Here is a 25,594-nt window from a genome sequence, read left to right on the forward strand (position 1 = left end):
AAAGCCCAGATAACAGAAGATGTCAGAAGTGAGGTGAGGTGAAGACAGATGGAATAAATGGGCTGAGAAGGCACAAAAATAAACTTGTCGGAAGTCACACTGTAATAGGACTTTTTTTTAAGGGAAAAGATGACTTATTTGTCCAAGACACAAGTGCTAAAAACAAGTCTCTAAAAAAAAAAAAAAAACCCACAAAAAAACCCCAACAAAATAACCCAACCAAAGAATAAAACTCCCCCCAAAAAACCGACAAAAACCACTCACCTCCTGAAAAACCAAAACAACATAGCAGGAAGAGCAAGTAGATTTCTGTAACAGCAGCTACAGATGAACAATTTATGTTGTCAGAACCACTGTTCAGATATCACTCAGCCTTTATGTCCCTCTGGCTTTTATTCGCTACTTTACATAGGCACAAACATACAGACGTATTAATTATCTACATATACTTGCTCTTACTGGTAGACGGAGGCTGACCACAGGAACATAGTTCAGGTTGTGGATGGTTCATGGTATGGACCAAATCCTTGAGCACAACAAAGTAGTTCTGTTCCACTGCTTAGTTTAGAACAGAGCCAACCAGGGACAAAAAAAGGCCTACAGGCTACAGTAGCTCATGTGAAGTGGCCCAAAAACTCATCCAGAGCTGCAAAACCCTTTCACACAGAGTCAAAACTGCTGGGCAAGTGTTGGATGGATGCATTACTGCAAGAATTTATACAGGAAAGAAGGGAAATGAGTCTTAAATTAGGAAAAATGTAGGGTTTGATGATTGTAGAAGAACAAGTGTAGCTCCACAATGTTTACTGTCACCCTCTCAGTAAAAATCCAGCAGTTGTAGGTGAGCTGAAATATGCATGGATATGACAAAGCCTAGCTGAAGCCATGGCATGGAAAAAGTAATGACATTTATGAAGAAGGGGCATGAAGTTATCAATACACTCACACAACTTCTCTCAATTGCAAATAAAAATGAGAAAACTATCTTACATAGCCAGCCCCATGGATCTCCACTTCACCCAGTGGAGCAACCATTTCTTTCTGACTGTAACCAAATGATGAGAGGTGAGTACAGAGAAGTCCTATGAAATTGTAGGGGGAAGTATCTGGAAAAATTTCTCTGGGGTGGAAACCATAAATCTGACTTGACATCATCCCCACCTGTTATGCCCACACTACATCTGCATGAAGTGAGGGGAAACAACCAGAACAATATTTTTATACCATTTTGCATAAGTAAGGAGATAGATAACAGAACACCCAAGTGGAAAATGAGCCAGAGTATGAGTGTTCAAAAACTTGGGAACTAAAGAGGATTTTAAGTGGCACAGGGGGGCTTTCTGCTGGGTGAAAAGGAACAGTTGCCTGGCTAACAACAAACAGAGTCAGATGAACCAGATTTGAAGGGAATAATTCAGGTGTTTAAATAGGCAGGTAGTGTTTTCAAGATTTACTAAGGCATCCAAGCCAGATGCAGTGTTCTGGAAGGGATGATGCAGAAAATAGAGACAATCCACCCACCTATCTGGAGCAGCAGCTGAAGGCTGCTGGAATACTGGCATCTGGAATACTGGCACTAGGAACCAAGGTGTTTATGCCAGAGTCCTTGGCATTTCTCCCTAAATTCAGGACTTCTTTTCTTGTCTGAACCCAAACATCAGGGATGATATCTCATGGCTGGTTGCTGACATTCACAGACTGGCAGCTGGCTGAGAATAAAGGATCAGCTGGCAGTTTGACTTATTGGAGAATTATGACAAAGCCCTACTTAACCATGGGTGTGGGGGTAGGTCATAGAGCCTGTATTTGTTTCTGGCTGTTGGCAGGAGGCTTTCAAGGGTCTGGGAAGTTCTTCTTCCAGACCAGCAACAGGCAACAGGAATGGGGAAGAAGGCAGCTCAGTGGGGCGAGCAGGGAAGGGCTGGGAGAGAGGATGGCTGCGCTCAGCCCATCGCTGATCCTGCAGCAGGGAAGTGCCCCTATCCAGGCATTAGCATGAACTTTGCTTACAGCCTTGGAAGCCAGTGTGATGTATTTCCACATCTCAGAGATGAAGCTCCTCAGGGGAAAGTCTGGAATTTTATTACCATGCAAATCCAGTTGGGATGTTGCTCTCTAACTTCCCCACCCCCCATCCTTCCCTTCTCTACCTAAAATTACTTGGGCATGCAACCATACTTTTCCATATTTCCTCTTGAAGTATCCCAGAAGAATTATTGGACTTGTGCAGATGGGTATACTCATTTAACTCTCTCCTTAAATAGTAAAAATCTACACCCTAAACTTGCCTATCACATACTTGGCTCCTGCTCTTGAAATTATCACCTTTTTCACTGGACTTTTTGAATGGTATGATGGTTTTATTTATCTATTTATTTTTAACAGGCTAATTCTTCACAACAACTCAAAAGATAATTCAGACTCAAATGAAAAAAAATTAATCTGTTGGGTTCTGCCTCTGCATCCTTTATGCCTGTGACAGTTTTTTCTTTAGCAGAAATGCCTCATTACTCAATTTGGCATCCCATAGTCAGCACCACAGTATGCTAAGCTCCACATTCTGGTAATTGCTGCTAAATGTTCAATTTTTTCATTCACAACCCAGTGGGAGCCGTTTTATAGTAGAGGAGATGTAAATACCACGTAAAAAGATCAAAAGGTGAGTCAGAAACTTATCTAAATCCCAGTAGCCCCAGATAAAGTCTGCCACATTGCTATAAATAGATCACAAGTAATATAGGGAAAGGGTTGATTGTGATGGGAACCTTGCATCCTACAAAAAGTTCAGTATATACCAAACTCACCAAAAGATTTCTTTTGATAGTTAAAAGACTTACATATAGCTATGAGTACAAGGAAACCATTCTATGATAGGAACAAAAGAAGACACAGGGCATTTCAAAAACATTGCTGTTGCCTATCTCCTCTACTGCTGTGTAAATTTCACTACTTTTATATATATTATTTCAGCTCCAACACATACAATGCCAACAGATTTAATCCTAGAGGCATTTGCAGCTTGAATTTCTTACATAAGGATCGTAAATCTAGAATGGGAAGCCTGAAATCGTTAAAGTCACATATTTATAAAATCATATTCAATTAGGTTAAAAAAGTGCAATTTCTGTCATCATGTCATAAAAAGATGTGTTTTTCTCTCAGATCTACTATAAAGAAAAGCTCCCTATATTGTTACAGATAGAGGCTGTTTTCAATCAGTTACAAGAAGCAATCCAATTACTGGATGGTTTAGTGCAGTAACTGACTACAGACTAATTTAATTTCTTTGGGTCTCTAAAGATCAATTGATCTGATTTGTTTCCCTCCCCAAAGGCTGTTTAGGAAAAAGCAGGCTTAAATACTTGGAAATGAAATACAAAGCTCTGTGTGCTTTCACACTACTTAGGTCATTTGGAAAAGCTAGAACTCGGGATAAATGAGTGCTCTCTTGGCCCCAACATCATGGGATGCTTTACAGGAGGCCATTAGGATCACCATGCCACACTGTAGATTACACACACACATGTGCTGAGTGCGTGCCTGCTGAGGGAGCAGTGCAGGGAAAGTATTTTCACAGCTTCTAGAGAACTAGTCAATTTTCAAGAGCTGTGCAAGTGTGTTTTGGCCTTCACAGTCTTTTCCCTGGAAAATAAGTATTTTTCTCCAGCAGTGATCTTATAGTTTCCAATTAGACTGAGCAAGAGTCATGCTGTGCTATTCAAGATTCACCTATTTGCAATTAATGCTGCAATGGACATCAAATAAGAAATTCTTTCTGTTGCCTTTCTTCCTATTATCATTTATTTTGCTATTTCCTTTGCTTTGTTTTGGATTTTAAGTGATTTTTCTGGTGCTAAGAAAATCTAGAGAACCAGTGGGAACTTAGAGAATGATATCTTCATGCGCCTGAGTATTTTAGTGGCAGAACTGAATAAACCCCTTAATATTTCTGCACCATTTGTTTGACTTAGGCAATTCTCAAACACTCTCTTACCAGCCCACTTGCCTGTTACACTTTTGTTATCTCATGACTTGATGTGTTGTGCAGCAGGTTTTGAATTTTTAAATAATATTGTAGTAGTAATCAGGGCTAAGCTTTCTAATTTAAGTCAAAAATCAGACCTCACCCAAACCTGGGCTCTCAAATCCAGAGTTTTAAGGTAAGTTTAATAGTTTTCACAGTCTGTTTCTTGTATTTATTGTAGGCTTCACATTTGTCTGCCTTATCTTTTGTGGCAACATTTGTGCCTGGGCTCGGCTGCCTGTCTCAGGCTCTATTCTTACACTTATCAATAAACAAAAGGGCACTGCAGCTTATGCTCAGCATTTCTGACTCCATGCCATGTGCTGTTATAATAAGATGTCCTCTGGAAAAATTCCCCTCATATCCAGCACCACGATAGTCAGTTCATCTGCACAGAGGTAACTAAGTTTTCCTCCCAGCTTATCTGTTCAGACTCTTTCCACCCTTGCAAAGCTGTGTTGTTAGATGTCTCTTGTCTGTAAAACAAGGAAACCTCTTCTGACAGGTCCTTCCTTTACTATTTATTGCATACTAACCTGAGCTTTGGATCTTGTTTACCTGAGTATTTTCTCAATACAGCAGGCCATGCTATTTTATTAAATTTGCCTTGTTTGTTTGTTTTCATTTTCAATGAAGGCTTTCACTTAAAAAACAATTTTCAACAACTTTGCAAGTGTGCACTGCAGCCTATAAGCTATCTTTCCACAAATCATTGTTCTTTTACCCATTTACTTGACAGATCACTTATGATCCAGTCTCTACTAAGGTGTAAACGATACCCCTATTTTCCATCCATGGGCCTGCTTAGATGGATGTACTTTTGAACTGCTGTAAAGACTTTCTCTAGCTCTGTTGCTATGACTTCACTGAGCAGTTTGTCCCCTGCATGCACCTGTGAAAAATGATTCACAGATACATCTGGATATCTCCACATAGGAGCCTGGAGGGTTTTGGCCTCTCCAAACTTTCTTTCATGATTGTGTGCTCATAGGAAAAATTGGATGTGCTGTATCCATCTCCATCGAGTTCTCTTCCAGCTTAAAGGACACAAGCAGCTTAATTTGCTTCATTTGCCAAGTTATTTGACACGACACCATAAAAATGTGACGTGCTGGAAAACTACCAAGAGATTGAAGTTTATTTCCTAACTCAGCTGTGGGTTAATGCTTCTGTCCCTATGGCAGCAGTTGCTTGTAATGAGCTGTACACACACAGAACAGTTTCCAGATAAAGCTTTCCCCTGATGCAGCTTGTAATACAACTTTGGTGAAACAAAAATGGCATCTTTGTTGTCAGAGTGGGAGTTATGGGAGTCTTCCTGATGGCAGTAATTGCCAATTTGGTGTCTGGGACTGCTGAAGTGAATTTTGGGATCTCCCCTCTCTCTTTTCCACTATGTTGAGCAGTGGGGAGCTGTAAAGATGTTTTTCACAGGACCACTGCCCTTGTTTCCCATTGACCCAATTCACAGCTCTCAATAGGATTAAATGGCATGATAAGAAAGAAAAGCTTTTCATTCTGAAGTTGTAAAACTGACCCTCTTCCCCCTTCGAGAAGCCCCCTGAGGAAGACAAATATATTGGCCCCAACTGGAACAGATGTCAAAACTCAAAACAGCTCTTTCTTCATAAAGTTTATAAGTATTTTTAAAGGATGTGGAGGAGTCTTACTATATGCAGCAAGATAACATTAAAATGCACAGGTTCTCAGGAGTTGAAAGGATGCTTTTCCTACAAACTCTCTCTTCTCTTTATCTTATCTGCATGGAACGTAAACAGAAAGTCCCCATTACCTCTCGATATCAGTGAGTCTGGAAGAGTCACGGAATCCTTTAGCAAAAGGGTTGCTGTCAATTTTCAACTTGGTTATCTGGGAACACAAAAAAGAGCAACGTTACACGAATACAGTGTCAGGGTACTGCAGTGTACAAAGTGTTGGCCAATCCATCCCCTGTGGCTTCACTGCCCATTTCATCCGTGTGCCCCATGTGTGCTGCTCCTGAGACGTTGCAGAGCTGAGGAGGAGGCAAACCAGGCTGCACTGCACATGTGGCAGGGGGAAGACCAAAGGGCATGGCAGGCTCAGCCTTCCTGCTGCCTGGAGCAGGAGGAACCCACCCATGGACAGCATTACAGCTTCCAAATACTTCACCAGCATCAATCAGGTTGTCTTTTCCACAGGCAGCACAAATCACCCTGCTAACAGCTGAGCATGCTTGGTGGAGCTGCTCATCAACCAACACAAGCCCCAGCAACCTGATGCCACAGTTTCACTTCACCACCACCATTTTTATACTGGTGGTGTTAAAAAATACTTAATTTCCAGGGAAATCTTCTCAGGCAGGCCTACCAGCCACCACATAGGGCCAGTTTAACTGGTTTTGTATGAAAAGAAGCTGAGGAAGGGAAGGAAAAATGTGGGGAGAGCTCAGATTAAAAGTGACAGAGCTTGGATTGAAGGAGTAACCCCACTGAAACTATCACTATTTTATCTCGAAAAACCACAGATCATGAATAAAAACTTTCCTCCCTTCTTCAAAAGTAGCTATAAACCTGCCCACTCATTGAGTCAGCCTTTCCATTTTGAGTGAGCAACCCATTGACCAGGAATCCCTCCTGCCCCAAAACATCTGAGCTCCCCTTTGTGGTGAAACTTTTCAGGCATATGGTGGTGGCTTTCAATATGTTTTTTTGAGGACCAGGAAAAAAATGCACCATTGTTCTTGTGAAATTTTCAATCTATCCAACCAATTTAGATTTAGTGAATAAAACCTGAGGCATCATTGTAATATTTGGATTTTCCAGCCATACTTCTTCCAAGAGCTAAAAATAAAATTTTAAGTGGGAGTTAGAGCTTTATGAGAGAAAACACAGGACCCGTCCTGCAGGGCAGTGAATGCCATCAGCTCTAGCTTAAGCCCATGAAAATCAACAGCTCTCAATATTTCATATTATGGGGCTTTGTCAGCCTGACTCCTTAAAAAAAAAACTGTGTCAAAGGGGCTACAACCTCATTTTTAATAACTGGGCCTCAAGACTCAGAAAAAAAGAAATGGGATCTTTTCCAAATCCTCTAACAATTGAAACACTCTCATCAAACAAATATATTTCAAAATGGTATGGCTTCTCCCCCAAAATAAAAACAAAATAATAAGGAGGACAAATATATATTTATATAAAATGCTAAAAAATAAAGAGGACAACTGGAAACAACTTTTAATTCTGAGAAAGAGGTCTTCTGAGGAAAACACAGAGAGGAAGGGACATGTTGACAAAGGGAAATTCTGAATTTCTAATTAAGGGTCTGTCAGTGGTCGAACACCATAGACCTGAGTGCTGGTGGAGAGTTTGAGGTTGTCTTATCACTTATATACAGCTGGTGGAAACAATCTTGAAGCCTTGTCACAAGGACCTTGAAACAGCTCAGAAAATTAGTTATAGGCTCATTCTACTTCCAAGACATCCATAAGCCCTCAGCTAATGGTGATGTTGCAGAGTGGCAAGTTAGTGCCTCACATCCAGTGAAGGTTTTTATGGCAGCATTTTGAAAACCACCTTGAAAAAAGACAAGCTCTAACTAGTTCCATTGACTGAGATCACTGACACACCAAGCCAACTGCACTACAGAACAATAAGGATGTCTATTCATCTCTTGAGCATATTTTCACCAATCAAACTTCCATCTTCCTGATATTAAAGTTTTGGTATGACATCACAGAAGAAACTTTTTGTATCCACCAAAGCCAGATGAGACTCACAATCATTTATGGCCATATTTTTCCTGAGAGACTGTCTCACAAACAATCAGAGAACATCTGCTAGAAAGCATTTTAAAATGAAATCTGACCTACAATTCAACTCTGTGGCAGTGGTTTGACTGTTTAAATAAATGCATGCCCTTTAAATCTTAAATTATGAGATAGTTTGTTGAAAGTGTAATGTATTTAGCTTTTATCTAATAACCTCCAGAAATGTAATCAATCCCTCCTTAAAACAGTTCTGAAAGAAATGGCAAAAATGAAAAAAGGCTCCATTTTCATTAGTCATAAATAAAATGACAACATCAACCTCTAGGGGTTCCGGAGATGTTCCATTGAGAAATTTTCCAGGACTCAATGTATGTGCTTTTAGTTTAGAAACATCTCTAGTGTAAATATTGTCGGTAGACAAAAATCCATCCTACAGAAATAAATTCTGGGTTTAGCTGGTTTTGTGCCTGTTACTATTTTGCTGGTTTCTAAAGAAAGTTACATGGAAAAATCTAACTGCCTGTCCAAACATTATTTTCTTGAGATTGCCAGGTGCTGAGTATGTTTTCTACAGCATTCAGATACAAATCTAAGTCTAAATCAATATATTATTAAAGCCTTAAAGCAGGATGTGGGGTCTGTCATGAGGACTGACTTAATATTACTAATATTATCTTCAGAGCTTCCTTGGCACCCCATGCATTAGTTTCATTTTATTAGTAATATTTCAAAATTGCTTTTGCTTCATGTTAGGAAATGTCTTCTTCTTTAAATAATCCAGCAGGTACATTAACTCTCTGATGCTGCCTGCCCACATATTGGGCAGTGCCTATATTTTTCTTAACTTGAGGGAATTAAGGAGCAAAATAGGTGGGTTTTTTTGAAGTACCATAGTCAGTAAGTCCTTAAAGCATGCTCTGAATCACACTGAAGGCAACAACGTATTTCCACTGACTTAAATATAAAAGTCCTATCCACCATCAAACAGAGCCTCTGTTCTCTGATTGTTTATAGACTTCCTAAAATTACTCATTAGCAATCCATTGTTATGATCTCCTCCATTTTGTATATATTATTCACTGGCATGCAAATTGAAATTCAAACATCTGGATGTAATTTGGGCAGCCTCTGAAAAGCATATCTCTGAGTGATTTTCCCTACGCCTGAGCTTTACAGCTTAATTAGTCAACTTTTTAAGCCCATGAAATCATCATGTGCAAACCAGAATCTCTCTCAGCTCATAGCTTGTGACATGAAAGATCACTGTAAATAAGAGCAGTTCTTTAATGAGCTATAATTAGAAAATGACTAAATGTTTATATGCAAGCAGCTTTGTATAGACAGAGAGGAAGACAAAAGAAAGCTTCCTACTTGTCATTTTTACTCTCATGAATAATTCTTACTGCTCTTTGAAGTCTGTACTACTACTGTATCTTCAGGAATTATTCATGAATATTAATAAGATTGGCATGGAAAGGTAGGTTATAGCAGAAATTTTCCTAGTTTAGATTGGGCAGAAGGGAGTTTTTAGCAGGGTGGGATCTAGTTACATCTGTGGAAATTAGCAACTCTACTCACCAATTGATTCTGGTAGGCAGTAACAGCAGTAAAAACTGTCTCTGGAAAGATGAATGTTCTGAACTCTTCTGATTTCAGATTTAGCAAAGAAGCTGTGTGATCCTTCTTCTTAATGATGTGCACCCTTGGCTGGTACTTGTGCATGGAGTTCAGAATGATCTGCAAGGCAGAACGACAGAACACTGTCCTGAGAGGAAGGTTGACAGGGCCCTTAAAGGCTATAAAACCATGGGGGGAGGGGGGGAGGGAAAGATCTAATTAACACTAGAGAGGAAGAACCTGAAATCTACCCAGCCAGGGGCTGATTTTCAGAGCAAATTCTCCAGCTCCTTTGAGCAGTTCCAGGAAATGAAGGTGGAAAAGCAGGCATCCCAGAAGCTAGTATCCTCTCACTCCTACGCCACTGGTGAGCATGCATTTCTTGAGGCATAAATACCTGTTCCTACAGGTGAGGTGTTTTGCATACAGAATTAGTCACTGCCAGAGTGTGCCCTGGTTGGCAGGTGTGACTATGTAACTCCTGAAAGCTAATGGCCAAGAGCCCCCACTTGCAAAAAATGCACATGTGCAGAATGAAAACAGCCACAAATCCCTCAGAAAAAAAATTATGGAAAAAATTAGACCCATCCAAAAGCCTACCAGCAGCAGCACAAACCATCTGACCAAAAGTAAAACTCCACGTAGCCTTTCACTGTGGCAAACCTTTAAAACAAACTCCTTCGGGGGTGCTCGTCACCGCAGACTACCAAAAATGAGAGCAAGGAGGGAAACCAGTATGGAACCCCCAAATGACTGGGTTTTGCTATTCTATCCTCATTAATAATTGTTTACGAGCTCTCAAAACAATTCTAAACCCAAGGTACCAACCAACCAATTTCAACGTTCACTGGCGTCAAACCAAGAGTCCCCCTCGCTTTAGTTACCACTGGCTGGAGGCCTGTTTGGCGGTCTCTAACCACAGTATTACAATATAAGAATTAAATACAGAGCTCAGCTCACACCAGCCCTTCTTTTGGATATAATCACAGTCACAAGACAAAATTGGCAATGGTGTGGGTGGTTCTATTTTGCAGGGGCCATAACGACATTACAGTCAGCTCCCTACATCTGGAATAGCTAATGTGCATTCCTCAGGAAGCGTTAACTTCAGCTGAAACATAGCAGGAGCAGTGCAGTATTTCATGCTAAGTCAATGAGAAAGGTTGCACATTGCATTGGAGTGGAGAGCTTAGAGACGGTTCTATCATGGCTACAATTTCCATCAGTGTTTTTCTTTGCTGCTCCTTTGGAGCCAAATACTGGAAGACTCGCACTGGGACTTGGGGGGAGGCACAGAGCAACAAGAAAGACATTGCAATGACAGTGAACCATCATCCTAAAAGTGTTGCATGTTTGCTTTAACCAGCTCAGGTCCTTTTTCAAAGCACTTCACCATTTTGTATAGGAACACACACAGTGGCCATGGACCTTGCCTCCTTAGCACTTTTCCCTCTCTTTGTAAAATTTTTGTCTTGTCATCCTAGTTAGTTGGAGTGCTCTAAGCAGATGGAAAAGACATTTTAAAGCAGGGTGTGTGGATGGTGATGAGCTTACTGAGGGGTCGGCCCACAGACCTTGGTGCTTTCCATTGCCTTTCATGGCCATGATATCCACACCAAGGCATTACATCTGAGCAGCAGTCAGGCGGAAGGAGGAAAAAGTTGAGAGCAGCTCCTACACATGCCCTTTCCTTTCACTCCTCTCTGAATGCAAATTGTGATAAATGAACTACATTTCTCAAACAAGACCATGTAATCCTTTATGAAAGTTTTCCATAAAATAGAATGCACATGGATAACTTCCATTGCAATGATACTCTACGTTTCTCGTTCCCACCAGAGGCAAGTCTGGTCATTCATGTACAAAACAAGTACTGAATGCAGCCAGGAGATCACAAAACACCCATGACCAAGGAAAATGTCACCATTTCCTTCATGTGAGGGTCTGTATGTATAGTTCCCCACCTCCACCCCCACACAAGCTGCTGGTGACACACAAAGACACTCCTTAATATCTGTGTTAGGACCATATAAAAACAGCCCAAAGGAGTGAGATCCAAAGGATGTTCCTCACAGAGCAGACTCCAAGAGCAGCCTCAAAGTCCAAGCAGTTCCCTCCTGCATGGTGTAGCTATCAGAAAATCCCTTATGCCAGCTCAGTGACAATCCTGCTGGCATGTCCCAAGAGGTACCTCAGGTGCCTATATATTCCTGGCTGCCCCCCTGCACACACTTGCTGGCAGCCACAGGCCCTCAGCCACCCCATCCACCTTTGTGCTGACAGCCTGAATCAGGGCAGATGACCAGGATACCTCCTTACAAGATCCTGATTGCTGTAAGGCAAGGCAGGTTTGTAGGCATCTGGCTCCCACTGGCTACAGACCAGCCACCAGAGGCAATCTGGATGCCAGCTGCAAAATTTCAAGGTGGTTTTGAATTCAGGAACTGTGCTGTGAGGGCCACTTCCATATTCACCAAATAATAGCATTACCATGTAAAGTTTTCTTTCTGAAAGCACTAAGGTTCCTAACTTGTGCCTGGTTGACTAAAAAAACTTGGGCATAAATCCTTGTGGCTATTCCACGACCCCTTTTCAGTTTTCACAGTTATTTATTAAACATGTTCACAGCTTTGAGTTTGCTTTTGCATAGATTCATGTGTTTGAGTAAATGCCAAAAATAATGCCAAGTACATTATTACAATAATGTATACACTCATGGCTCACCTCACCATAAACCAGAAATGATAGCACTCCAATGAAGGGCAATGAAAAGTACTAAAGAAAGCAGTCTGTGTGAAAAGTATCACTAAAATAATGGCGGGGGGGGGGGGGGGGGGGAATGTCACACTCATTTCACAGTCAGAAAAATGGCAATTTCTTGCTTGGCTGTAAAAATCTAGAGATAGAAGGCATTTCCTTCCTCTGGTAAGGATAATCTGAAAGTGTTCCCATGCAGTGAGCTGTATGCCATGCACACAGAGATAAGACTTCTGCCTGAGGCTTGAGGAGAATATGTGCATAACTCTGGGGTTACACATGCTGCTGAAGGTAGACAATCAGAAATGCTTGCCAACCCCAAAGTCTCGGAATAAGAGAAAACAAACATATGCTAGAACAAACAAATGCCTCTCTTCTCTACTTCTTCCTTTTCAGGAAGGGAACCACCCTACAAATAAACCACAATTACCTTAACACCCAAAACTGTATTCTGGACGGTGAGGAAAGCAAACAACTAGAACAAACTGGAATCAGGCTGGATCCATTTTCCCTACCTGTAACTAGTATTTAAAAGCATCTTTTGGGTCATCCAAACTTCCTCAGGAGCCAACATGCCTTATCAAACATAATTAAAAAGTGAAGACTGGCTCTTTCAAACAGAAGTGTGAGATTTCAGGAGGTTTCAATTCTCCTCTCCTCTTCATACACAAGAGTTTGGAAATGCCTTGAGCCATAGTAGAGGGAGCCCTCCTTAAAGGCTCAAGAGAACTGATTTCTTCCTTAATTCCACTGATCATCCAATGATGGTATTTGCATAGCTTCAGTAAGGCAGCACAAAAAACCTGACATCCCAATTTGGATGGAAGCCCCACAAAATATTAAAAAGACAATGCTCTGTGAAGGGGTAACACCTGACACTCAAATCAACACAGGATCCAGCCTTCAGGGCTTATCCTTAGCTAAGCACACAAAACTTTCCATTGTTGTTGGCTGTCCAGAGCCTTTGTGTAAAGAATGGGATCAAGCTCTGCTTCTCCGGAAATGAATGGGAAGGCTGCGTCTCAAACACTAGGGATCATTTTCTCCTGCTGCCTGTATTTGAGACGATTACATCTTCTTGCTCTGCCACATGTCTCTGTTCCCGACAGCTCCTCAGACCCACTTCTTCTTCCTACTCCTCTGGGCTTCTGGGAAGTGCAGCTCTCCTAACTAGCTTGCAATATACTGCTGCAAGCCCTTTATTAGAGGCACACATGGCCCCTGTTATGATGAAAAATGCTGCTTTTTAAGTGCTCACGTATACTGCTCTATCATCACTCGGTGATAGACCCCACAAATCTTCAGCTTTGCCCTTCTACAGATTATGAAATAAAAGAGAGGAAAAAAGCAAAACCATTCTCCACTAGTCCTGAAGGGAACAACGGTGGGGACTGGTTCAAGAACAATATACCCACAGATGGATCTCTGCAAAAGAACAACACAGAGGCATCTATCTGGGCTTTCTTTTGTTTATTTGTTTGGGGGTTTCAGCTGTTTTTGATGCTGTTATTTCCAGGATGTATTTTAAACGGTCATGGCTGTGATTCAATTCTCAGTTCTTGAAATGAGTGAAAATCCTCTTTTGGATGAGAAACATTTGCACAGAATGCAGCTAAGACAAATGGCCACTGTCTCTGAGAGTCCAGGCAATAAATACCACACTAGGGAAGGGATTTCTGATACATTGCATTCAGCAATTATTCAGCTGAATGAATTAGTTATCCCTGAACATGTTTTAGAATTCAACATAATTTCTCTCTTCCCAACACCTCATTTACTAACACTGCATTTATGCTTGTTCTTCTAAACTGAACTGCCCTGTTCTCAGTTGACAATTCTTCCAAATCCATCCCCTTCCTCCTTCTGCCTTCCTTGAGAGAACCACCAAGCCCAGAGGCAACAATTTTAGCTCTTTCTTTGCAATTTGGGAGCACTATCTAGTTGTTCCTGCACTTTACAGGCACTTTCACGGAGAGAACAGGACAGACAATACCTATTCCTACCACCTACCACTAGGCACTCAGATAACTACAGAAGTTGTCCCCACTGATGGAGCATAGCAAGGACCTGTGGCAAGCAGCTCTGAATCCTGTTCACCATCTTCCAGCCTCAGGGAAAACAAACTGGCATCAATCAGAGCTGGGACCTGTCTCCTTCAGAGGCCCAAGCCCACCCTGTGGCACCTTGATTTGCAGTTAGCCCACAATTATTTCAAGGGCACATGAGGCACACTTATGTTTTATAATTCTATAGACCCTGCTTTGGTGTCAGGTCAGTATTTTCTTCTGTGGCACCTTGATTTGCAGTTAGCCCACAGTTATTTCAAGGGCAATTGAGGCACGCTTATGTTTTATAATTCTATAGACCCTGCTTTGGTCTCAGGTCAGTATTTTCTTCTGACTCTGAGCCCATACTGTGATGGGTCTGGAAGCAAAAGAGATCTTATTGACAGACCCAATCCTGAGAGGTGGCCTGAAGTGACCTGTAGGGAGCTTCCAAGCACACATATAAAAGCTCGTGGGTTGGCTGGCCATGGCACATGGCAGAGCATACTGCCAAGTCGCAGCAAAATGAAAGCAGAAGCACAACAAAAGGCTCTTCTGCCTTCCTTCTATCCCTTGCTCTGATGTTCAGCTCCACCCTGAACTTGTCCCTGATGGATGTTTTTTTTCTGATGGAAGTAGGAGCATGATTTGAACCATTGAATCAGGCTCCACCTTATGAAATTACAGAAAATCCTGACTTTGAAAGTTGCCTGTTCCTCAACAACAAAGTAACTCAAAAGGGCCCTTAAACATGTCAAACCAAACACATTCAAGCTTCACACAACATCTTCTACCCCTGTGGTATGAAGGGCTGGCTAAAAGAGGTGCAACATGGGGGCCGTGGCAGCCTTTTCCCATGGCAGCCTCTCTCCCATTTAGCCCTGTGGCACAAGCAAGCAGTTCCTTGGTGATTTCTTTTCCCTTTCCCACCCACAGGGCTACTCACATGGCCATGCTGATCTAGCTCGTTGTTGGTGAGTTTGACTTTTTCAAAGGACACCATCTGCTTCAGCAGTTGCTCTCCGGTGAACGGGGAGTCAGGGTGCACGTACAACCTAAAAAACACAGAGAAAATGCCTGCTCAAAATAAAATCTCACCTCTGGGCTTGTCTGTGGGTACTACCTCTGTATGAAGTTAAAATGCACACATCATTTTGCTTTTGGGATATGCAGTGGTTCCCTGAGCACAGACTTCCTGAGAACTTAGGGTAATACAGATCTACTGCTAGAACATGACACCATCTCCCCCAAATTAATGAATCCCTGAAATAATGCTATTCATGAAGGACAGTAAAGCAGATGACTTATTTAATTCACTGGAACATAATTGAGAATCCTGTGTCTGAGTACTAGACTGCTCCTTAACCATAACTATTATTTTATCCCACTATCTAAAATGGAGACATTAACATTCCCTGTTGTGTCTTTTCCCAAATGAAAAATTGATCATGTCTTTCCCCACAGCTGTACTAACAAGCACTTAAAATAACAATGACTACAACTCCAAGAGAAAAAACATGGTGTCATTACAGAGATAATGGGGGAATGCAGATAAAAATGCATTTTTCTTTATATGTAACATTAAGCCGTGATAATGATTTTAACCTGCACTCGATCACACATTTGCTGTGGTGACGTCTGTTTATAAGAGGTTGAAGGCTGCAGTCCAGCACAGTGGTCTGACATGAAAAATTAGTTGCAGCTCTGCTATTAACAATCCTACACTTGGGAAATTAGGCAGAAGAAAAGGAAGCAAGAAGACATGCAGATACAATGATATATACATTATGACTACACTAATTACAAGTGTTGTGCTGTTTAAGAGCAATGATTTTATAGGAATAATGTATTGCTGAAAATTATTAACTCAGCTGTTCTTTTGTGATGGCAAATTAAGAGCTGGACTAAACCTTCAGCTAGTGCAAACCAGCCCTGTTTTGCTACTGCCCGTAATTGGTTATCACTCTCTCAGAGCCTGGCTCTCATTTTGGGTGATGTCTTTGGCCTCACAAATTACTTTCTTCCATTAGGTGGGTGGAGCAGGACCGAGCTGCCAGGTTAGGAAGATAAACATTTGTTCTTGTTGTTGAGCTACGATTTTAGAATGGAAAAACCACTAAGCGGTGGGGCGGAACTCTCCAATAGAGCATGCTGATCCCTAATCAAGGAATGCCCATACCAAAGACGCTGGGGAGAGCAGCCCTGTTGCTCAAAGAGGAGGGAGATTTGATCCTGTATTCTGTTTTTGCCAGCAGAATCCCCAAGACACAGTGAAACTAAAGTTTTACCAGCACAGCTTGCCTCAGATGAGCAGGATGTTTTCCTTACATTGATCCAAAGCACAGCTTGGCTGCTCTAGCTATGTCCATGGGAGGGATGCTGAGCCAGGATTCCTGTCACAATAAAATATTCCTAGCATGCAGGCATCCTCACTGCTATTGACTCTGCTGATTGCACTGCAAAGCTCATGAAAAATGATGATGTATCTGAAATCCCAAGACCTGGAATCATGTTATGTCAAAAGAATCTTAGCTCTGATGAAAACTAACTTTGCCTTCCTCTAAAGAACTGTGCGAAAATTTCAATATTTAGAGCCATGAATTAGGGAAGGCAAAACAAAAAGAATGTTGAACATGCCCTGCAAATTTTCAGCCAGAGTTGTGATGGTTTTGTGGGGGTTTTTTTTGTTTGTTTGGGTTTTTTTGGTGTTTTTTTGGGGGGGGATTTTTTTGTTTGGTTTGGTTTTTTTGTTTTGTTTTTTGGTTTTTTTATTGAGCCCGCCTCCTAATTTTGAGTGTCTGGATACTAGCTAATAGTGTTTACTGCAATCACAGAGTGTCAGACTCAGCAAGGTTTGGCTAATTGGGACCAAGAAGCCAAAGTATTTCAAATATGTGCAGGGAATGAGTAAAGACCTCCCTGTGCTGAAAAGCTGAGCACAATTGTTTTACACCATCATGGTTAATGCTTGGCACTGCTTTAGATCGACAGAGGGCCTGTAAACAGAGTGCTAACAGGAAAGTCACTGAAGGATGGGCACCAGAATATCAATTATACAATCATAGACCTTCCTTTTCTTTGACCATTTGCTACACCCCAACAATCCCACTGCAACACAGGGTTCCACCTGGTGAGCTACACCTATTTCCCACACTTCTCCCACAGTCAGAGCTTGCACACCTCAGGGAAGAGGGTTGAACCCTTGACACAGCAATGTAGCGATTTCTGAAGCAGAAGTTGTTGGCAAGACCACGAGTGTGCCCAAGCAAACAGGCCAGTGAGATAAATGTGCACATTCCAGGGCAGCACACGAGGCTCTCCCAGAAGTTTGCCTGGGATCTGCTGCCTAAGGCCAGCCAGATGTGAGGGGCTCCTCACTTCGATTCACAAAGGGTTTAGGAGCCATATTTGGGTGTGAATTTGCTCTGCAGTATATAATGATTCATGATATACACAAGGTTTGGGTACTGCTTCTTTCTTGTGTATTTTGGAATGCAACACTGCACTCCGTCTATTTACTTTAACAGATGGTCTGGTCCCCGTGCATGCTACTTTTATTTACTGTAACATCTCAAATAATTCTCAAAATATAATACCTTTTAAAGGTTTGCTGCCTAGAGTTTTCTGTAAGTCTGTAAACACTAGGTTCATTAAACAAATTATTGTAGACAAAAACAGTTTTAAAAAAATATATAGTGATAAACTTTTGAGTGAAAGAAATGAGGCAAAAAAGGAAGAAGATCAAATAAAGGTACATGCGGAAACTTATTGAACTGATGTTTCAGACAGTCTTAACAATGTGGAAGACAAATACAAAATATCACATAGGAACTCTATCCCCAGATACCACTTTAGAAGATTTATAAAAGACTTTCTGAAAAGTATTTTTGTTTAAGTGCTCGTTGCAACATAAACTTGTTCATTGCAACATAAACTTGTCTTCAACATTGACAGCAGGAAGACAAGGATAAAACTGGTTTTAATAGAAAGTTCCCTGAAGGGCTAATCTTTCAAACAGAATCACAGAATACTTATTAATTTGAAAAAAACCCAAAAACCCAAAAAAACCCTACAAAACTGTCATAGTGTTGAAAGTTATTTGTATAATGGAAAGAGTAAAACCATCAAACTGGTTCAATCCTGCAAAGTCTTACACCCAGGCACAATGCAACTCCTGAATTATTCCCCTGATGTCACTGTGCCTGGGCAGATGCAGGCAGTGATGTGTGTGGGGAGTAAGTACCTTGTTACCAGTTCCCAGACACTAAAACATACACACACACACCTCTCACTGACACTCCTCAAGCAGGCAGAGATAAAACCCTGCTTTTGGAGGACAAGAAATCATAACTTCGTTAAGGGTTTTGTTACTGAAGCAAGACCAAACTCGTTTCAAGATGGGAGAACTACTTTTAATCTTTTCAAGCAAGACTGAGGCCTCCCACCTGAAAAGATGCATTAACACTCTAGAAGAAGCACTGGTAATGCAAACACTGGCGCATTGAACCTCTTCACATCCTTTTTCTCACCAAAGAGAAGTATAAGGAGGACAAAGTGCATAAATGTATAAGTAAGTGCTGTCTACACAAAGAAAAAGCTGTCTCTGCCTGCTCTGATCAATAGTCTGTTTAACTAAGCATCCTGAAAATGAAGCAGGAAAGGTGTACATTCACACACGGGGGCAAAGCATCCTGAAAATGGAACAGCACAGATTTCCACATAGGGGCACTGATCTGCTGAGGACTCCCAAAAGTTACCGCAGTACAATAAAAAAAAACTGTTAAGCTTCAAGAAGGCTTTATCCAATACTCAGTAGGGCAATTGCTAATTATTCCAGTCTCTTGTCTTACATTCCAATATTTCCTTGTTGAACAAGTCTATGCCAGAGAGTGTGTGAATTAGAAATCTATTTAAAGGTATCCCAAAAGGGGCATGAACAGAAAAATAAGAAGGGGGGAAAACACTGCCTTAAAATTATTTCTGTTCTTCTGTTATTTCTTCTTTTGATGCTGACTCCTTTGGAGTAGGATCTGTGTATTTTCTTTGGGTTTTGATCAGTGCCCATTACAATACGTCAAATGAAGCCCTCAGACGTTAACCACACTGCAAGAAGGAGTTTTTGGCCATGAAAACAAAGCAGACATAACTCCTAGGTTGCTGTCTTTAATCACAGCTTCTCTGCTTGCGCTTTTTGTTTGTTTACTCCCCTGAACAGCCTTCCAGAGATCACCAGTCACCAAGATTTCAGTTCAACTATTTATATAAGGAAATCGCGCAGAATTTGGTGCCTATACTCGCACACCAAAAAAAAAATTGTTTCCATTTCTTGTGTTTCACTTATAATTTCTGCCTCTGTAATAAGCAAGTTCTTAACCCCAGGCTAAGCCACCTGGAGCAGATCTGTGCTCCTGCGGGGAGCCCTCCACAAAAAGTTTCTTTGAAGCCAGAGAGGCTTCATCCGCGTTATTCCATATCTCCGGCTCTGACTCAGCAGAGCCCTTCGACATGTGCTGCAGGCTCACTGGCCTTGGGGACTGAAGTAGGTACAGAAGTGCTGGGCTGAATTCGATGAAGTGTGGGTCTCCCCTGAAGTGCCCTCCCACTGTACAGCCCAGCGCTGCAGCCTCAGTTGCCCAGTGCTTAAAGGAATCAGTCATTAATTACATTAATGGATTTATTTTAGAAATTAAATTTCTAAAGCATTTGTTTCTGTAGAGAAAAGGGAATTTATTTTAGAGGGGTTTTTCCTGATGTCTCAGAATATGTAATGATCTTTTAACAAAAAGAAAAGTAACTGAGGAACTGATCTGTACTTTGCCCGCTGCCTAAGAGTTGATTAAAATCAAGAATAAAATCATTGGTTAGCAAATGCTGGGAATGTTACAGAAATAATATAATTTCAAGCATAAACAGCAATGAGCTGCAATTTATTCCTCTTTTGGCTTGGCTGGTGGTGCCTGGATTGCTTTAAATTATGAGGTCAAATATTGGGGGGGGTAAATCCAAGGGACACTTTTTTTTTAAGTTTTCTTATCTGAATCATGACAAACTTAAATTAAAAAAAAATTAAAACCCCGGTATGTGTAAAAGAACTCTTAACCAAATTCTGCATATCTTGGAATACTCAGTATAAATCAAATCTCGAGCAGAGATTTGAAGCCAGATTTTGCAACACAAAAATTGTAATCAGAGTTTTGTAACCAGCTTTGTTGAACATGGACTTAAAATCTCAGAGCACTGTTTGCAAACAGAATGGAAAGATTAATACAAGATATTTTGTGAAGGGGAAAAAAAGAAAAAAAAATATTAAAGAGAAATAAAAGAGCAGCAATAAAATCTACAAACCTTGCAGGGAGAGGAGGGTCAGCTTTCCCAGCCACTAACCAGGAAGACCTGTGGTAGGCATATCTATATCTTTTATTGTCCACAGGAACTATATCCATTAACACAATATACTTGGCCTCAGGATCCACTCCCGAGAAGGAAACCCTGATTGTAGGAAACATTCTCCTAAAAAACAAGGCAAATCAGAAAATAAATATTTAGGCAGAGAACGGAAATTAGAGAGCATCTGAAAAGCTGCTAAAAGTAATAATTATATTTAAATTCCCCACAAAAAAACTTAAAGCATGTATTGATTTCGCTTCCACATGACGGGAGTTAAATCTTGTGTCTCTCTAATAAGGAGACAAAAAGCAGCTTGAAATCGAAATTATATTTGGGGAGCAAAAAGAAAAACATGGTAAAAAGTGAACTAGGAAAGGAGAAATATACTATTTGCCTGTTAGTTAAAAGCACACAACGATTTCAGAAAACAGTTGTAGCTAAGGTCTTAAGAACTTGGATTTTCTTTAATTATTTATATTTTGCGGGATCCATATTACTGCAAGGGAAATATTCCAAAACTATTTCCGTTGTTATTCTCACATATTTTATGTGAGTCTTTTCTTAAGGCTGCTCACAGTATTTTTGAACGGAATTTTCAAAACTAAAATATTTCTTTTCTATACTGTTTATCTGTACTTAACTGTAAGGTTATCCTGTAGACCAGAAATAAAGTTAAATAATTCTGACAGTTTAAAATATTGAACTTTATATTGCATGTTTTACACCTAATTTTAAAAAATAAAAACATATAGCGATAGAGCTTATCAGTTAGGAAAAAAAAAATCTTTAGGCAACTACGTTGATAAAAAGTAACTTTGGGGATTAAAAACTCCGAAAAACATTTGGCTCCTCCGGACTGCGTTTGACTGACCCAAACCCCACAAGCGCTACTGAAGAAGGCATAGTTTGAGGTAAGAAGAAAGCCTGAAATTCTTTTGCGCATTTTTGCAACCGAGAGAAAAGAACAAACCAAAGCAAGCTCTGACAGGATCACTTCCCCACGACCCCGCGTTTCCCTCGGTCTGTACCAACCCAGCGCCTCAAAATCACCGCAGAACTTTAGTCACAAACATGATTATTACGGAAACAACTCTTCTTCCCCGCCGCCAGGACGCCCCGGATGGATTTCAGCCGGCCCCGCCGCAGCGCATCGCATCTCGCTCCGGCCCCGGCCGCTTCTCCCTCTGCCCCAGCGGGGCCCGCCGAGGGGCTGCGGCAAATATGGGGCTTCACCCTCCTCCTCCTCCCCTTAACCCAGCCGTGCTGCTCTCCCGATACAAAAAAACCTTCAGGGTTTCGGTAACTTTGCCCTTTATTCCCCCTGTCCAAAGCCGCTTTTCGAAAGATGCGCAGAGGGAAACCCTGGGCTGCTCAGTCTTACCTCCCGGATTTGGTGATGATCATCTCGGTACCCAGCTCATGAAACTTGTCCCAGAGCTCTTTGGTCTCCAGGCTGCAGGAGATTTTGGCCATCTCCTCGCTGGGGATGATGGGGGTGGTGGGGATGAGGGGCTCGGTGCACAGGGAAGAAGGGCTACTGCTAAAATCCCCGTGAGGGTCCAGGCTGGATAAATCACTCAAAGGCTGGGCGCAGGAGGATTTCTCAACGAATTGTTCTGCAGGGTTTGAAGAAAAAGAGAGAGACAGACAGAAAAAGAGACAGAGAGAGAGAGGGGATTCAGCCAGGACAATAGGACCAGCGAGACAAGATATTTAAAAATATATATATTATATCTATGAAAGGTATTTATCGTTCAACTGCCCCCGCACACCCGGCCGATTCCTTAGGCGTCCGCTCATCATTTGAGGGCGGCGGTGTTGATTCTGGGAGATGAGCTCCGGGAAGAGCCCGCAGCGGCGCCGCTCGCAGAGGCGCACCGGGAGGGACGCCCGGGGGGCGGCGGGAGCAGCACGGCCCCGGCCCCGCCGCCGCCCGGCCGCGATCCGCTCCGCGGGGCACGGCAGGGCAGAGCCGGCCCTGCGCGCTGCCCCCCCGCTAACCGAGGGGTTCCACGGAAAGGTCACTAATTCTCATTAAAACGGGAGCGTTGAGCGCCGAGGGGCTGCTGAGGGCCAGGGTCACGCTGGGGGGCACGGGACGCTGCTCCCGGATTGCGCCGCTGGCAGAGAGCGCAAAGCAGAAGGAGCCCGAGCGCGGCCGCGCAGGCTCCGCGCTTCCTTCGCGGGGAAGCGAGCCCCAAATACCAATTAAACAGCGGGCACGGGCTCACCCTCCCGGAAAGCTGGCTCTGCCTTTCTCCCAGCCGGTTAGCTGACACTGAGCCACTCGTTTGGAGAAACAGGCTCCGGAGGAGCTGCGTGCCGCCGCGCAACCTACGCGGGTGCAGAAGCTGCTGCCGACACGGGCCGCCCGCCGCGCCTGGCTCTGCCTCCCACCCGCGCAAGCCCCGGGAGGCTTCGGGCGCTTCAGCAGCTCCCTTGGGAGTTTCCGCCGGAGGCGAGGCCGGGAGGGAGCAGGGCTGCGAGGGCTCTGCCCGGCCCCGCGGTGCGGCACCGGGATGCGGCGGCGGATCCGCCGCCCGGCGCCAAAGAACGAGAGGAGCACGAACGCTCCCTGCCCCTCCAGGGAAAGGTTTTGCCTAAAGCTCCAGTTAATAAAAACCGAGTCACAGGCAGTCGTTTCCCTTCTATTTTTAGATGAGCGACATGAGGGAAGGGGTTAAAAATTTTTGAAAAGTTAAATTAAATAAGCATTTTCAGGAAAAATTCAAAACAAGACCAAAAAACCAAACCAACCCCACTAACACAAAGTTTAACACAAACCCATGTAAATACGCCGACCGGGAATACTACAACGTTCCCGGCCTACATTAGCGCCTCGACTTAAAACTGAAGTTCTCAATGAATCCCTAGACTATGTGAAATCTTTTGAGACAGTTGATTAGGTGCAGCAGACGCTGAGGAGCTGCCTTTTCTAAATTCTTTTAAGATTGAGTGTAATCCTGTTCATTGGCGCCCTGAAAGCTTAACACATATTTTGTAGTTTTCTGAGAACTCCTGGATACACGCAAGGATGACAAACCGCAGAAACTTGGAGGGGGGGGGGGGGAAAGGAGGGGAAGATGTTCATGTTTTTTAAAAGCATTCAGGATTCTGAATCGAGGCAACCGAATAGAGCGAAATCGCTTACCCGAAAATCTCAAAAGCTTACAAAAACTCCTCCCGGTCTATGTAGAGCAAAACAGCCTATATGAGCCTACATTGAGGAGCTGTGGAGTGAAGGGATTTTCAATTCTACGCGCAAGTTTTACTACGCCTTGTAAGCCTAGGCACCACAACGGAGAGTCTCTAATTTGACTTCAGAACCAGGGTGGATTTGCAATATCTATTTAAGAGATTCATTTCATGTCAGCGAAGAGAAATTGAACTACCTTAGAGTGTGGCATTATTCTGCAAATGGCGAAGCTGGATAAATAAGAGGCATAACTGAAACTAGAGGAATTTAGGAAACTCTTCATGCTATAAACAGCCTAAAAAAGACCGTGGGTGATGAGGGCACTCAACTTTCGAGCCTAGGTGGTGCTGCTTTCCCCTCTGCAGAGGAAACCTTCGGGCAGGGGGGACACGCCACTGCCCGGCCCGGCTGCCGGAGCGCTGAGAAAGGTAAGCCAGGGCGGACAGGACAGACGGACGGACCCCACGGACACCGGCGGTCACCCCGGTCCCCACTCACCCAGAGGCTTGATGGTGCTCTCGGGGGACTCCTTGTCCTTGGAGCTGCCGCTCGACATGAGCGCGGCGATGGAGAAGGCGTTGGCCCGGGAGGAGAGCTGCGGCTTGGGGGGCGGCGTGTACTCCATGGCCACTGCGCGGGGACGCGGCTCGCTGCGGCGCTGCCCGGACGGGGCGGGGGGCAGGGCACGACCGGCCGGGGGTGGCGGAGCCGGGATACCGGGAGCGCTCTGCTCCCGGCGCCGAGCGCTCCCCCGCCTTAACGCGGGGCCGCGGAGATCCTATCGGCCGGCGGCCAATCGGCGCCGGGACACGTCAAGGGCCCCGGCCCGGCCCGGCCCGGCCGCGGGGGAGGGGGCGGAGGCGGGCAGCAGCAGCAGGAGCAGCAGCAGCAGGAGGAGGAGGAGGGACGGACGGACAGACGGAGGGAGGGGAGGGAGAGGAGGGGAGGGCTCTGCCCGCCCGCAGGGTGGGGAGGGGGCGGCCGGCCCTCGGGACAGCTCCCCGCAGCCGCTCCCCTTTTGGGCACCCCAGGGCCGCTCCCCGCCGGGGCCCCGGCTGCGGTTCGGGGAGCGCCATCCGCTTCTCCGAGCCCCGGGGGCGGGAAGGAGGGGCCAGGCCGCGCGGCCAGGGATGCTCCCGGGAGCGTCCCTAGGCTATTCGCTTCGCCGAGGCAAGACACGGCGCAGGGGCGCTTGAAAGGATGAAATGTAATTGTGAATTTTTCTGGTGCGCGTGTGTGTGTCAGCTTTCTCTTTTGCATTCAAATATTAAAAGACCGCAGCTTTCAAAGCAGACGTTTCGTCGTTGTGTGCTTTCTGTTGGGACAGAATGTTCCTTAAGGCTGATCGTACCCTTGCTTTTGCTGCACCGGATCCCAAATATTGTCACCCCGGTGAGATGTACTCGCCCCCACCGACTCCAGGTGAGACCCTTGCAGCATTCCCTTCCCACCCCAACCAGTGCGTGGGCCGCTGATCGCACAGTTTTCTTCAAATCCGTTTCATCGGCTGCGCCGAAATAGGTGGTGTTGATCAGGCACATAAGACAGAGAAAGTCGGGACGGGGTGATGGTACCAACGAGTAGCTTATTCCAAGGCGGTGATTTAAGTAAGTTTCTCAGTGCTCTTTCACACGTATAATGTAAGCATACTCTCATGAATAAATTAAATAAAGAAAAGCGGTGCGTTTAAATAAAATTCCTTTAAATAAAAATATCACTGAAGATATTTACTCGCTAGAACGACTCACAAGAGGACGTGCAACTTTATCAATGAAGTTCCACCTTCTAAATCTAGAACAGAATCCAAGCACTCTTAATTA

At 43.5% G+C, this 25,594-nt stretch overlaps 1 protein-coding gene across 1 annotated transcript in view; it reads right to left on the reverse strand.

Moving 5' to 3' along the window:
• Positions 1-24,399, reverse strand: part of TBX20 (T-box transcription factor 20) — a 34,368-nt gene extending 9,969 nt beyond the window's left edge. Inside the window, exons 1-6 of the mRNA XM_066572115.1 lie at positions 24,273-24,399; positions 21,960-22,194; positions 20,537-20,701; positions 15,138-15,246; positions 9,351-9,509; positions 5,817-5,893 (exon numbers count right to left, since the gene is read on the reverse strand). Of these exons, the coding sequence (XP_066428212.1) occupies positions 5,817-5,893; positions 9,351-9,509; positions 15,138-15,246; positions 20,537-20,701; positions 21,960-22,194; positions 24,273-24,399 (872 nt within the window). The remainder of the gene's footprint in view (positions 1-5,816; positions 5,894-9,350; positions 9,510-15,137; positions 15,247-20,536; positions 20,702-21,959; positions 22,195-24,272) is intronic.
• Between the last annotated feature and the right edge of the window lie 1,195 nt (positions 24,400-25,594).

Source organism: Molothrus aeneus, chromosome 1 (genome assembly GCF_037042795.1).
Source record: "Molothrus aeneus isolate 106 chromosome 1, BPBGC_Maene_1.0, whole genome shotgun sequence".
Lineage (NCBI taxonomy): Eukaryota > Metazoa > Chordata > Aves > Passeriformes > Icteridae > Molothrus > Molothrus aeneus.